This window comes from Macrobrachium rosenbergii, chromosome 14, assembly GCF_040412425.1.
Source record: "Macrobrachium rosenbergii isolate ZJJX-2024 chromosome 14, ASM4041242v1, whole genome shotgun sequence".
Classification (NCBI taxonomy): domain Eukaryota; kingdom Metazoa; phylum Arthropoda; class Malacostraca; order Decapoda; family Palaemonidae; genus Macrobrachium; species Macrobrachium rosenbergii.
Window position 1 is genome coordinate 36,099,884 of NC_089754.1, and position 15,000 is coordinate 36,114,883.

Below are 15,000 nucleotides of genomic sequence, written 5' to 3' on the forward strand. Positions count from 1 at the left end.
ACACTGTCTACATGTTTTCAGTGTATATAGATACTGCATCTATGTGCGCGCATTACTGACTTGAAATACCTCTTCCCCCCCCACCCCTGATTCGTTCAAAGGAGTTAATAATGTAAAAAGAGCAGCTTTTACCCGGCTCTCTAGCTGGAATCGTCAGTCAATATTAAAGAAAAGAAGAGCGAAAATAGAACGAGCTAAATATAGAAAAATCCATAATATACTAACTGTCAACTCGAGCTGCAAACCTGAGTTGAGTTGCCAGGTTACCGGGTAGTTATTTTAAGTCTCTGCGTAATTTTATAAAGAGAAAGATATTCCAACATATTCCCAGGTTTCACTTGGTATTACTTCCTGGTACCATTACTTCTTAATGTTCGCTTCGCTAATACTATAACTGAATATGACACTCATATTCCTCGTTAAAAAAAAAAGGCACTGTAATGAAAGATGACGTTAGACGCCTAAAATAGCAGCAACGAATTAGAATTAAAAGTGGATGACTTTAATCACGAATATATCTCACCATCTTTCCGTCAGAGAAATATAATTTTAGATCTACGCGTAAAAGGGGGAATGGAATAGAGGTAGGGGAAGCCAAGCCTTTTATTTATTTTTTTTTATTTTTTATTTTTTTTTTACATTCTTCAAGCCTTTTCAAGCTGACTGCTTGCTAAAGGGTGGAATAGATTACCATGAGACTTACAAGCACTGCAACACTTCCCTCTCTCCGCGGTTTTAAAGCTAGATATGTTTCTACAGTTGCCTGCGAGAAACATATTTGGATCAGAAGGATTAAAAACACGTTGGTGTTCATCATTTCGCTTTTCAAGTTATACAGTACAAATGGCCAATGCGAAGAGGGAAGAAAATGATTTTTAGTAAGGTCGGTATTTTCATAAAAGCTTCATATGTGCTTGATCATGTCACTGCCATACCTGTGAATCAGAGTTGTGATGTCCAACTCTGGATCAGTCAAGAAAAAGCCAAGGACAAACCGACTGATTCTTCTCTCTCTCTCTCTCTCTCTCTCTCTCTCTCTCTCTCTCTCTCTCTCTCTCTCTCTCTCTCTCTCTTTGTCTGTTTCTTGGTTTCGGTCTTGCAAAACAACTCATTGTCCGTGAAGTCCCGTCTTTTGAAACGAGAAAAAATCTCTCTCTCTCTCTCTCTCTCTCTCTCTCTCTCTCTCTCTCTCTCTCTCTCTCTCTCAATATATATGTATGTATGTATATATATATATATGTATATATATATATATATATATATATATATATATATATATATATATATATATTGATATATTCGAAAAAATTCCTAGAGCGTTATTTATATCAAACAGAACCTTCACAAATAAGAGATGCTGTTACTAAGGCATGGCTGGTTGAAACTGGAGAAATAGTGTCCTTGAGATCAAGGTATATTTAGCGTTTCTAAATGTCAGACGAGGATTCCGACAAAACATACATACATGCACTTTTACCATCACCAACCCACTCAAATTCACTCATGCGCGCACGCAGATATACGTGTGTGTGTTCATTATATATATATATATATATATATATATATATATATATATATATATATATATATATATATATATATATATATATATATATATATATATATACATATATATATATATATATATATGTATATATATGTCTGTGTGTATGTGTATGTCTGTGTGTATGTGTGTGTGTTTGTGTGTAGTTGTGTGTGTGTGTGTATGCGTGTACATGTACGTGTGCGTATCTTTGATCGTACAACGTATGTGTCTTTTTCAGTAGTATAGAAGTGTGATATACCAGACTTGTTTTTAATGACAAGTATCTTACTGCAATCGAATAAAAACATTGAAAAAATGCTCTGTTTATATTAATTGAATTTTTTCAGTACTTATTTACGTTCTCATTCAATTCTTCCATTCTTGTCAATTCATCTTCTATCTGGTTCAAGATAGAAGAAGCATATTGTCCCGTCTCTTTACAATCAACAGGTTCCCTCGTGGTTGCAACCATTCTGAGGATAAGGTAGACTAACAACCTCCCAAAAAATTACAAGCTATCTTCCTGTATTAAAATCAAACGCAACTTCTTATTAATTACAAGTAAGATATATATTAAGATTTTTGTTCTCATCCCTTTTAGACAGCGAGTGCACGTTAAACATTCCACCTTCACGTCGAACTTACCAAAGGTCCTGTTTCTTAACTGATTCCAAAGAGTGGCCGAAGAGCTTATTGCAGTTGTCTTTTCTCTCTTTTAAACGGCTAATCTTCCGTTTCCTCTGTTATCAGTCCTGTTCTTTCCTGTTCCTCATCTTTGCCGTTGTTTTCTTTCCAGCCCTGAGCTCGATATGGCATTAAAATACCTTTCTCGTGGGCATTTTTATGAAAAAGGTGACCTTAAACCACCTTGAAAGTTCCTCCTCCTCCTCCTCCTCCTCCTCCTCCTCCTCCTCCCTTCTTACCCCTACGACTGCTCTTCTTTATGTTCTGTCTTCCTACCCTTATTTCATTCTATTTCTTGTATTTCTTCATCAGTGGACAAAAAACTACGAACTTCACCCCTGGGATTCTTATTTAACGAAGTGACTCCTCTGTAGGCCCCCGTACGAGTGTAAGCGTTGCGTAACCAAGTACTCATTTTTAGCCAGATATATGTCATTCGTCCAGTCAGGAAGACCCTAAACCCGAAGTAATATTAGATGCAGTGGATCCCTTTTCTAGCCTTGACCGACAAAGGACTGAGAGCTAATTCGCCCATGGTCAAATCAGTTCCAGTTTTCCCCCTAAATACTGATGTTTCTTCGTGTGATATATCTAATGCCACCAGCCCCTGTGTTCCTCAGTAGTGAAGTACTATAGATATATAATCGTAGATTTGTTTTGTGTTATGATTAAGGATGATTCAAATTACTTGTATAGAGTATCATCGGACTTAGTGAAAGAATTTAGGAATAAACAGAATTTAGTTGCCATTATTTTCCTCTTAATTCCAAAGATTATTTACATAGATAGCATTTCTCTTTACGGGCATCTTTATGAGCAAGAGCCCGTGCTAGCATAACGCCAGCTTAATCTTAAACGACAACAACCCTTGCGAAAATTGTTATTCCTTTTGTAGATTATGTGCCTGATATTCTAAAGTGCCATGTATTTAGCATTTGATTTAAAGGCCAAAAAAAGGACAATGTATTATAAAATTACAATATTTAAATGAAATATGCTTCACATGCAAAACGCGTCTAGAGTAAACCTTTTATTTATCGATGCTCCAGAGAACGCAACCGTGTACATATTCTTATCATCAGTGTATGTCTCAAGGATGCCATGAACATCAGTTGAGTCAGATGCTTCTTTATCAGAGGCTGATATTAGTCTGTTGCTTGCAGTTACACATTACACAATGAATATTTTAGTTACATGATTATACCCTCATTTGGAATCTCCAGGTACTGAAATTATTACACGAAATATATCAAGAACATTTACTTGCACAACTTATCAATTGTAAGTGAAGGCCAGAAAAGTGTTCATATTGTATATTCATAAATCATTTGGATCCACGGTTATTATCAATCCAAATATACTGGGCGCTGATATAACAACGATATTCGGTATAATGAGATTTCCCGTAGCAATATTCACTTACAAACATTATGCGTATTATTAGTTACATACACACATGCATGCATACTTTATTTTTATCATACTCGTTTTCCCTTAGAGGATGTGGCTTCATAAAGCATTAGCCTGGGATAAGGTTGCCAAATCCACGCAGTTATTCTCACTAGTTGTAGCGACCTACCACATCAAATAACTATATATATATATATATATATATATATATATATATATATATATATATATATATATATATATATATATATATATATATAAGCTGAATCACAGGATAGGCAAAGCAAGGATGATAGCAGGGTATATGCAGGTGTGGGAGAAAAAGAAGGGAGTCTTTGGAAGCAATTTGAGATATATTAAAAGACTGCTGGGCTAATTCGCCTTTATTTACTATGAAGTATGAACGAATGAGGTAAGAATGTTTGAGGGTGTTGAGATGAATTGTTTGCTTGAAAAATCCTCCTCCATAACTGCATAATGTACTGACCGAAAGGAAAGGAATGACAACAGCAGCAGCATAAATATGATAATAATGATAATGATAGTCTAATCTACCTTTAGTGATAATGATCAAGAGTCACTATATTGTGTTACATCTGTAAAGTCCTTTCCCAGCTGGAAATGTTCAAGAACTTGGATCAGTCGCTCTGGAAAAGTTATGGTTCGTCCTTGTGTATGCTGGACACACGTTGAGAACGCTTGAGTTAATGTTAAGCATACCTGTAGTTGCATGCTTGGCAGCATATTGATGTTTCAAAAATATGATCTGGTTGCATTTATCAGAACTGTATGTATATACAATAACATTTTTTTTCTGTAAACCTTTAATCCGAATAGGGAAAAAATGAAGAAGGTTCTTCGAACTACAGAAACCATAACGAACCTTCTGTCCATTGGGCTGTCCTAGACGATAAACTCTTTTGAAGTGATATTATGTTAGACAATAAATTTTGGCTTTAATATTCTGTAAAAAGTCTTGAGCACGAACCCTAGAAGATTTAATTATGAAAGCAATGCAAGGAATTAATAGTTTCAAGGAGTTTCCAGACTACTCATACCTTCAGAATTTTTTACGTCTCTATACAACTGATCTTTTACTCATAAATTCAAGAATATTTCTCTGGAAATCAACAACCTCAAGTAACATTAAGCAAAGCAAAATTATACAAGTCTGAAGAAAGAAAGAACAAGATGAAGTAAAAGAAGTCCGAAGACAGAAAAGACTCAAGATTAGAACGAGCATCACTCAGTAAAAAAAAAAAAAAAAAAAAAAAAAAAAAAAGTCCCTCGTAGGCATCATCACCATTCTGAGCAAATTTTCCTCCCTTTTTCGCAGGCTCCTCAGCCCATCCCCGAAGAGCGAGAAGCTCTGGCAACTCTTCCAGCAGATCCAGGCGGGATTCGCCCGGCCCATCAGGAACCGAAGACCGTCCGGCTCCGAGCCGGAACTCGACATCGTGAGGCCGGACGACGACCGGCCGGATGTTGCCGTGCCCACCAAAAGCAGGAGCCTGGAGGCCTCTCCATTGCATTCTCCCTTAAATGATATTAGGAAGCCTATGTTGAATACTGTCTGATAAATGTTTTCCTATCTCCGCCATTATTTTATTTTGTGCACCTATTCCGTCTTCCTCCTCTTTTAAGCTTATTCTCTAATGTTTTCTTATCATCCTCCGATATTTTATTTCCTGTCCATATTCCTTCTTCCTCATCCTTTATACCCATTTCTTATCTTTCCTTACCATCCTCCTCATGTCCACTGAGGATCATCTCTTTTATTTTGTTTCCTGTCCCCGTTCCTTCTTCCTCATCTTTTATACCTATTTCTTACCTTTCCTTATCATCCTCCTCATACCCACTGAGGATCACCTCTTCTTTACTCTCCAAAGACTTATACTGATGTTGTATATATACTGTATATGAATATGTACTATATCCTGATTGACCAAGAGTTAATAAAGATGATAATTATAATAATTGTAATGATAAGGATGATTATAGTGATAAAGATTACATTTTATGAAAATAAAAACTTATGTGACTGTGTTGTCTTAAACTGTGTCAGTTGTGTTCATAGTCAATAAAGGCCTTTCATAAGCTTTTGCTAAGGTTCATGCATTCTTGAGAATGAAAGTTAGACTGGAAAGTTGGTAACGTTTTTAAAATAGTTACCAATTAAACGCATAATATATACATATATATATAGATAATATATTTACATTATATATACATATATATATATATATATATATATATATATATATATATATATTTGTACATATTTGTATACTTGCTTATGAATGTCTCGGGACTTGGGAATTATGGGAATCGCTCTAGCCGAAGTCAGTGATCTAGTATGAACTAGCAATTCCCGGGAGAACGTTTATCGATTCCAAGTCGGTTTTGGTCCGGGCAGGAGGACTTGGGTAACATGAAATTTTCAGGAGGAATTTCTTTTACCCTCCAGTCGTTTGTGTTAGAGTTCGTTTTTGTATGTTTTTTTTTTTTTTTTTTTGCGTAGTCAGATAATTCAAATATTTTTTTTTACTGCTTTTGTAAACATATTGTGCGTCAGCGAATTCTAATGTCTTATTTCTTACAGTAGGAGTTTCTTGTACACATATGACTAAGCTTTTACAGTAAAATGTTTAACGAACATAGAATACATCAGTGAAAACAGTTGTTTTACAATAGGATGTCCATTTACACTTACATGCCGTCAGTGAATGCAACGATAGCCATTTTACCAGTTAAAATGTTCTTGTGCTCACCAGTGAATACTATTGTTATGTTTTGTCACCTATCAAACTCGTCAGTGAATACAATTTTTTGAACAGTAAAATTTCCGTGTACACATATAACAAGGTAGTTAATACAACAGTTTATACAATAACATTTTCCAGGACACATGTAGCGCTGCAGTGAATACAATCCTAATAAAATATCCTTGCAAGAATACAACGAGTTATTAAATACAACAATATTTTTATAGTAAATACGGTAAAATGTAGGCATACACATAAAGCAAGCCAAAAATACAACAGATATTTTACATGAAAATCACCTTGTACGCACGCATACAACACGTCAGTGAATACAACACGTGTATTTTGTAATATAAACTAATTCCATACGCATCCAAGCTACAGTGAATACAGGATTTTTTAACATAAAATCCTGGCGTAACGAAGATCATTGTAATTCATTTCCATTTCATTTCTAGAACTTAGTTCGCGAACCCATGGAAAGTTTGGTAATCACAAACTGCCCTCATTTCGTAGGATAGAGTAACAGAGGACACTGTGAAATATATTTTGTATTATTCGAAGAAGGAACATAACATAGAGATAGGTACTGACGATATATTTTAGTAAGATCTACACACTAAAAGGTTTATCGAGTAATTTCTTAAGAGCCGATAAGTGCTTTGGTCGATATGGAGTTCTTGTGATAAGCATGTCCGGTTGGCTCGTTTTCACAACTGAAATATAATCACGATAGTTTAAAGGGAAGATTAGAAATGGTTTTAAGATTTCAGATTTCTTGTTTAGTTTCAAATAAGCATTAGTTACAGCGTATAAGGATTTGAAAGCTTTTAAAGTTTAAAATTTATTAGTATGAAAAATAAAGTAAGAGGAGAATTTGGTGTTTGGGTAAAAGTTGATAGAAAAAAAATTTTTTTCGGAGGGATATTTCGATCTAGAATTTTTTTTTACCTCGTATTACAAAGAATTGTTTGTCTCTGCAGAAACCATTAAGCTCTAGATAAAGAAAATGGAAATTTTAAATGTACGGATGAAATGTCTAATGGAAAAGTATATAACGAAACTATATATATATATATATATATATATATATATATATATATATATATATATATATATATATATATATATATATATATATATATATCAGAAAAAAGGAAATTTTAAACGTAAGGAGGAAATGTCTAATGGAAAAGTATATAACGAAACATACATACATACATACATATATATATATATATATATATATATATATATATATATATATATATATATATATATATATTATTATAGGGGTATATATATCAGTATATATATAATATATATAGGGTATATATATCAATATATATAAATATATATATATAAAATATATATATACAGTATATATATATACTGTATATATATAAGAAAATCTTTGCTTTAGTTGGGAGACCTTGAGAAACCAAAAGAAAATTCATTGCTACTTTGGAGAAATATTAAATCATTCTGGTAGATGTAAAAAAAATTTAAAAAACGAACAAATTTCATAAAACAAATGCTGTCGTGAAGCAGAATAATTATGGTTACGTTCTCTTTAGAGTCCCCCATCGTATTTATGAAGAATGGAATCGAACGGAATAATCAATATTGCCATTCCCGTTGGAAGTGTGTTCGTGTAGTGGATTGTTCTTCATATCATCGATCTCTTCGCCCTTCGTCTTTAAATAAATTATAATGTATTTAAAGAAACCATTGTCCTTTCGGCGGTGTCATTAATTAGCTGTATGGGAATGTTGTTTTAAAACATTAGGAATGTTGGAAATCAAAACTGGTGTAAATTATGAATGATTGCTAACAAGGAAAACTCAACGAAAGTCAAGAAATTTCCAAAAGTCGGGAAAATATACTTGCGTAAATATCGGGTGTAATGATCATAAATATGAAGATTTGACAAAATAAACAAAATCTGAAGATTTGACAAAATAAACAAAGCAGAAACGGGTCAAGATGGGCATCAAAGAACAAAGCAAATAATGAATAAACTATAAAAACCCTTTGATATAAAAAATAAAAATAACGAAAAAAAATTTCAACCAAGATTCCTTGTTGCCTTCCCCCAATTGTAAATCCATCAGCTTCAAGTAAACGTTATAACATTCGCGAAGGGAGGAGACAGTGAAGAACGGAATACAATGATACAAAGGCAACATGTAGCATACACGTTCGTTTCTGTTTTTTTTTTTTTTTTTTTATGTTGGTATGACCGGACATTTCCCCAATAAGGGATGACGTAATCACTTTAAAATTCCATTTGCATTTGTTCAGTTACAAGTAAAATTTTCCTGTTGTGAAAACGAGCCTTCCTTGCATAACAAGGCGCTGGTATAGCAACCAGTTAATACAATATTAATACCAATTTGTGAATGAAAGCTGGATGAGAACTTTGTGATAATCGTGCGTAAACAAACCGTAAATGAAATGTGAAAGGTAAGGAGCATTGCGTTTGACTAATTTTGTTATACTGAGAAGAGATGTGACGATGTCGTGCACTTGTGTTTCAGTGGTAAATGATGTTTGTAATGATAACACAATTATAGGGGAAAATTGTATATATATACTTCCATAACTGTAAACGAGATTAAATCTCTCTTTTTTTTTTTAACCAGGTATTTCTTTCTTTAGTCTTAAACTGCACCGTGTACTTAGGTTTTTCGATATTATTTGATATTGTTTCCTACAGCTCTTAAGACTAAGGTACTGTTAAAATTGAATTGATATTATGACCTGTGTTCCCTGTATTATAAGCATGCAAAGTAAAGATTTTTTCATTAAACAAGAATAAATTGACCTTGGCAGTTCTGAACGAAAGAAAACAAACTTTCCATTTAAGCACAAAAAATATAGCTTCCTGAAAATATTTGCCAACTGTAGCTGTTTCAAAGAAATTGATCGAATTGATAAGCTTTGCATGCAGCAAGCAGAACTAGAACGATTTCCTATCAAATATAAACAGCCTCGAAAAAGAAAAAAAAAAAATGTACTTACAATCTACTTACCCTAATCAGTTTCTGATGTAAAAGACAATGGAGCCCTCACTTCGATTTTAATTTATTTATTTGTCTATTTAGTTTATTCATTTTCCTCGGAAATAACTAACACGAGAAGAGCTGAGCTCTGTCGCGGAAAATGAGATAATTATATACTTGAGGGCTTATCTGAGATAAGTGTCCGGAAATTACGAAATTCCGGCGGTCCTTCAAAACAAGGCAACTGTTTTTGACGCCCCAACTTCGCAGACGGAAAAGGGAAAGAGATAAAATGTTCTAGACTGCCAAGGTCTTCTGAAAACATTCGAAGTTCGGACTTGAAAAAGCTTCTATAAAAGTGTTACTGAAAACATCTGAAATTATAACATGAAATAGTTTTCAGAGGTAAGGCTCCCATAAAAATGTTCCTGAAAACATTTGAAATTGTAACCTGAAATAGTTTTCAGAGAAATTTTACTGAAAACATCAGACATTTTAAATTAAAATAGTTCTCATAAAAATACGTTTGAATATTTAAAACTTGATCTCAACATTTTGAAGAAAGTAAGGTTTTCAGTCTTTAAAATAATTGTTTAAAGAAAATTAATATTTTTAACTTCGAAGACAAAAATCAAGTTTGATTTTAATTATTTGATTGCGAAAAAGTTGTTAACATGACAAATTTCAACTTGAAATACTAATTTTTCAAGACAAAAGCGTATTATTTCTTAACCTTAGAAATCGTAAGCTTTCAAGTCAATAATTTTTTACTAGATGATTTTTTAATATTTGAAATTATAGAGAAAAATAGTTTTTTTAATCGAAAATCCAGTTTTAATATCTTAGCACCCCAAGTAATGAAAAATATTTTCAAATTAGCAAGCTCAAAATTTACCCTGAAAGACCAACATTTCGAGTCTAGACGAGGGACAATTAAACTCAGAATAATGATAAATAATAGAACTAAAAATAATTCAGTTCATGTTCTTTACATGATTAATATTTGTTTTACTAGACTTCTTCATTCAGATCTTTTTGTCGCTTTTCGTTCTCATGAACATATTTACTGTATAATACTTTAATAACAAGGTCCTGAAGAACTCATGATGAGTTACAGAAAAAAAAGTATTAATGATATAAGTACATGTGTAAGGTCATTATGAACAGAAAATTAACGAATAAAATATTGATCTTAGTCTTGTGGTTTGCATATATCCTTGAGAATAATCTCTCTCTCTCTCTCTCTCTCTCTCTCTCTCTCTCTCTCTCTCTCTCTCTCTCTCTCTCTCCTCCCCTCCGTCCCCCCGGCGTCCAGAGTTCTATTTTGCTACAATTCTTATTACGCTTGTTACTATATATATATATAAATATATATATATATATATATATATATATATATATATATATATATATATATATGTGTGTGTGTGTGTGTATATATATATGCAGTATATATATATATATATATATATATATATATATATATATATATATATATGTATATATATATATATATATATATATATATATATATATATATAATATACATATGCAGATATACTAAAAATAAATAAAACATTGGTTATATTTTCTCTGTGGTACATCTGCATATATATATATATATATATATATATATATATATATATATATATATATATTATAAACCTCAGTAATTATTCAATCGCCTATAGAGATTTTCAAATTACCATGTTTTCATTTGACTATGATAACACCATATTCCAGTTATCAGCTGGTTTGTTCTTCAAAACGTGTTGGTTTTTTATTTATTTTTTTATTTATATGAACTGTAAACTAATCAAGCAGACTTATGCAGACACTAACATTCACGGAGAGAAAATACATATTTGTTTGTTTTGAGAGGGTATGTTTTTTCGAGTTGTATTACTTACTCTAAAAATCAAATATTTTTTATGAGTAACATGCGTCAGTGTTTGTCTAAAGAAATTGTAAACCTAGAATCATGGATACTATAAATATAACGAACAATAATAATGAATTAAAAAAAAACTTTTTTTGCTGATGTTCTCATCAGACATGGAGAATGGAGTGGAATTAAAATGTAGTCCAAATAACTGCCGGGGTTGTCATTCAGGGAAATCTATGAGCAAAAGATTTTAAAGGAGGGAAATCTCATGGCACTATGAAACAAGTGTTAGGGAGGGTGAAAGTTACGGAAAAAGATTTGAAGGAGATGTAGCAAAAACAAGTGAAAGGGTATGTTCAGAGATTTAGGGATTTTGAAAAGAACCTAGAAGTAATGCCTGCCTACACAGGACCCACTTATGAAAGCCAAGAATTTAATTATCGACGACTCACGCTAAAAAGTCAACAGACAACGCTATGACCGCACTGACCCAGCTCAGTTACCCTCAGTACAGTACGTGGTATTATCTTGCTATTTCATCTGAAATGCCCAATAACTGTTCTGTCTTTGGATGTCCAAATACCAAAAGGAAAATTAAAGACAGTGGCATTAAATACTTTAGGTTTCCGAAAGGTAATCGCTGTGACAAGCGGTTCGCCGTTCCGATTCAATCAATCCCAAGTATGCAATGGTATGTTCAGTTCCTTGTGTGAATTACATCGATGATGTAAAATCACGGTTTTGAAAGGAAAACCTCAAAAAGAGGATGTTAGTCAGACTAATTCCAACGCTTCAATTGCCTGGAATTCAAATTTTTGCAAAAACATCCTTTCTTATATTTTAGTATGATTCAAAACACGCATCTTAATCAAAGATATAGTAACTGAGAGAATGTCGTGGTATAAAGAAAGCTAAACTGAAAACTATAATTATAATCACGCCCTCTCTTTTTATTGTTCCAGAAACAATCGTATCAAAGCATTAAAGTACGAGAAGAGAGTTTACAGAAATATTATTTCTTGTAAGAATGTTAATAATGAACAAGAATTAAGATAAAATGAAAACATGAATGCTAGATGATGGAAACCCTAAATGATTCTTGCGTCGTAGAAAAAGGTATAAATGTTATTCCAGAAGAGAAAGAAATTAAATAAAAGACTAAAGCGGATTAGCCCCGATTAAAAAATAAAAAAATGTTTACTTAAAAAGGTATATATCTGATCTAAATGGAAATGTTTTTAAATTATAGCGAATGTTGTTAAAAAAGAACAGAGTAAATTAAGACCTTTTTCAGTAAAACTCAAATTAAAGCTGTTATAACAAAGAAGAGAATAAGCGAATGGAGCAACGAAGAAATTGCACTCAGCCTTAACACTAAGTTCAAGTCCTAAGTGATACATGGAATTTGAAACTGATAAAAGATACATCCACGTTCATGTGAAACTGCATTGAACGATAGAGCAAGTCATATCTACTGCGAACCGGGAATTTTGAGAATCGTCTTGTCATTACTTGCAAGCTAAAGCTGACATTTCACACAAATGAAAAAATTGTAGGACGCAAGTTTTGATAACAAATCAAGTAATGAAGGTGAACATAAAGGTATGGAATATGAGTTATACAAACCACATGCCAAATAAGTTAAAGTAGTCATTTGCAAGTTATTGGAAAGTGGAAGCAGTATATACATCACTTTGACCATTCAAATGTAGAGATAGGGTTCTTTGGAGTCTATTATGTTCCAATAGTTTTGTTTGATTTGGAATCAACCAATCTGTGGAAGGAAATATTAATCCACTTGAAAATAAAATTTCATTTAAAAAGCCCAGTGCTGGAATAATGTTTTTTGATGTCCCCATCTAATGATTTTGATTAGAAATCAGTTGATTCAGGGTTTTATCTGAAAGTAAAGATCTCATATCTGATGCATGGATTATGAAATGTTGAGCAAAAGTTTAGAAATGTATTTAACAAGTGCTATGTTCAGAGATTTAGATTTTGAAATTCACCTAGAAGATACTGAGGAACCACAGAAAGAGAATTTAAATGAAGGTAATGAAAAAAAACAGAGAGAGCTATACTCGAAGAGGAAGCCCACTAAGGATATAGGTGGTTACATTGTGAAAATATTCCTGCACAATATCCCAGTTTAGGTAAGAAATTGACATGAGGATAGACTGACAAATGAGTCGTGGATAAAAGTGATAGACAGAGGGGAACTGTATGTACCTTTAGAGTACATTTTTTCACAGCTGACCACTTGTTGAAATCCTCGTTAAATGGTAAATCTTTTAAAGAAAGGAATCATCCACATGACTTTGTTTCAGACTTTTGTGATTTCTCAAATTTTTGCAAAAACATCAGTCTAGTTTTAGGATTAGGCATGTTTAATCAAATTAAAGTAACAATGTAAAGTGGGTTTGTTTTTAGGGGATATGCTAAGAAAAAGACTATTATTTTTAATTTTTGAATTTTATAAACTATTATTTCTTTATGAGTTATATCCAGATTAAGATAAAATAAAACATGAATTTAGATGATAAACAAAATTGAACGTTTTGGATAGCCTTGAAATAAAAGACAATGGATTTGCGATTAAAAATAAAATAAAAGAAACTATAGCAGAAGTGCGATGCGTCACTCAGGATTGGGACCCAGGTAGCGTCGTGGGTTCCTGTGTCCGCAGCACACTGCGCGAGTTGCACTGACGGCACTACTCCCTTACGGGGAGACATGGAAATTGAAACAGTGATATTCAGATACATCCACGTTCATGTAAACTGCATTGCAAATTCATAGAATTCTATGCAGGGACAAATAGTACATTCACCCACATAACTATGCAAGCACACGAACGCAAGCAGTTGTCAGTCGCGTAAAGATAACAAAACAAATAAGAAAGTGAACATGGAGCGCACGAGAGATGAATAAATTCAAATAGTGCCAAATAAGATAAAGTAAGTCATTTGGAGTTAAGTCAGATGAAGCGAGCAGTTATACATCACTCTGAAGGCATTAGAGATGGGTTCTTTGGGTCATTTTTTAATTTGTTTTGAAACCGAATTTTTCCAGCTGGAATAAACATTTGAGACAGATTTTGTCTGGAAGTCAGTAAACAAGCGTCCTCACAAACTGTTGAAAGTTGTTGTAACCTCTGATCCGTAGTCGAAAAACGATATAGAAATATATAAGAATATATATAGTTCAGCATATATACTAATAGAACTCCTAACGGGCGGCCGGTAAACATCATACAAATCTATATTCGATATATATATACAAATTATAGTCAAGGGCAGGAATACTCTGGAGATTTGCATTATCAAATATTCCTTTATTGCAAAACGTTGACATGAGAATTCTGAAATAATAGCCTCATCAATCAGGAAAGCTTACGACTTTTCAATTTTTTGAACCAGTTTTTAAATGCCCAGCGTCATCGACATGTTTGTTTATTTTGTCATTTTTCTGCTGTTATGTTCCTCACTAGTTTTAACTTTTGTTTAGTTTTTTTAGCCATGTACTGATCCGTTTGTTTAAAGATATTCTAAGAAAGTGCTTTTATTTTTAATTTTTTTAATTTTCAAATTCTTACTTTATAGTTTTATGTAGTGATGTTCCATTTTTTTTTATTAAACAAAATTGTCATTGCAGCCTTAAAATGCATGATGTGATTATGAATGGAACGAAACGTCGGAAACAATA

At 32.7% G+C, this 15,000-nt stretch overlaps 1 protein-coding gene across 4 annotated transcripts in view; it reads left to right on the plus strand.

Moving 5' to 3' along the window:
* The window catches only part of LOC136845927 (uncharacterized), a 300,929-nt gene that overhangs the window by 98,832 nt on the left and 187,097 nt on the right, over nucleotides 1-15,000 (plus strand). For 2 of the 4 annotated variants that reach the window (XM_067116419.1, XM_067116417.1), the window contains exon 5: nucleotides 4,977-5,682. The exons of 1 other annotated variant lie outside the window; for it this stretch is intronic. In XM_067116419.1, the coding sequence (XP_066972520.1) occupies nucleotides 4,977-5,217 (241 nt within the window). In that variant the 3' untranslated portion in view covers nucleotides 5,218-5,682. Of the gene's footprint in view, nucleotides 1-1,996; nucleotides 2,108-4,976; nucleotides 5,683-15,000 lie in introns of those variants that run through there. One more of the 4 variants, XR_010855297.1, reaches the window with a different exon arrangement.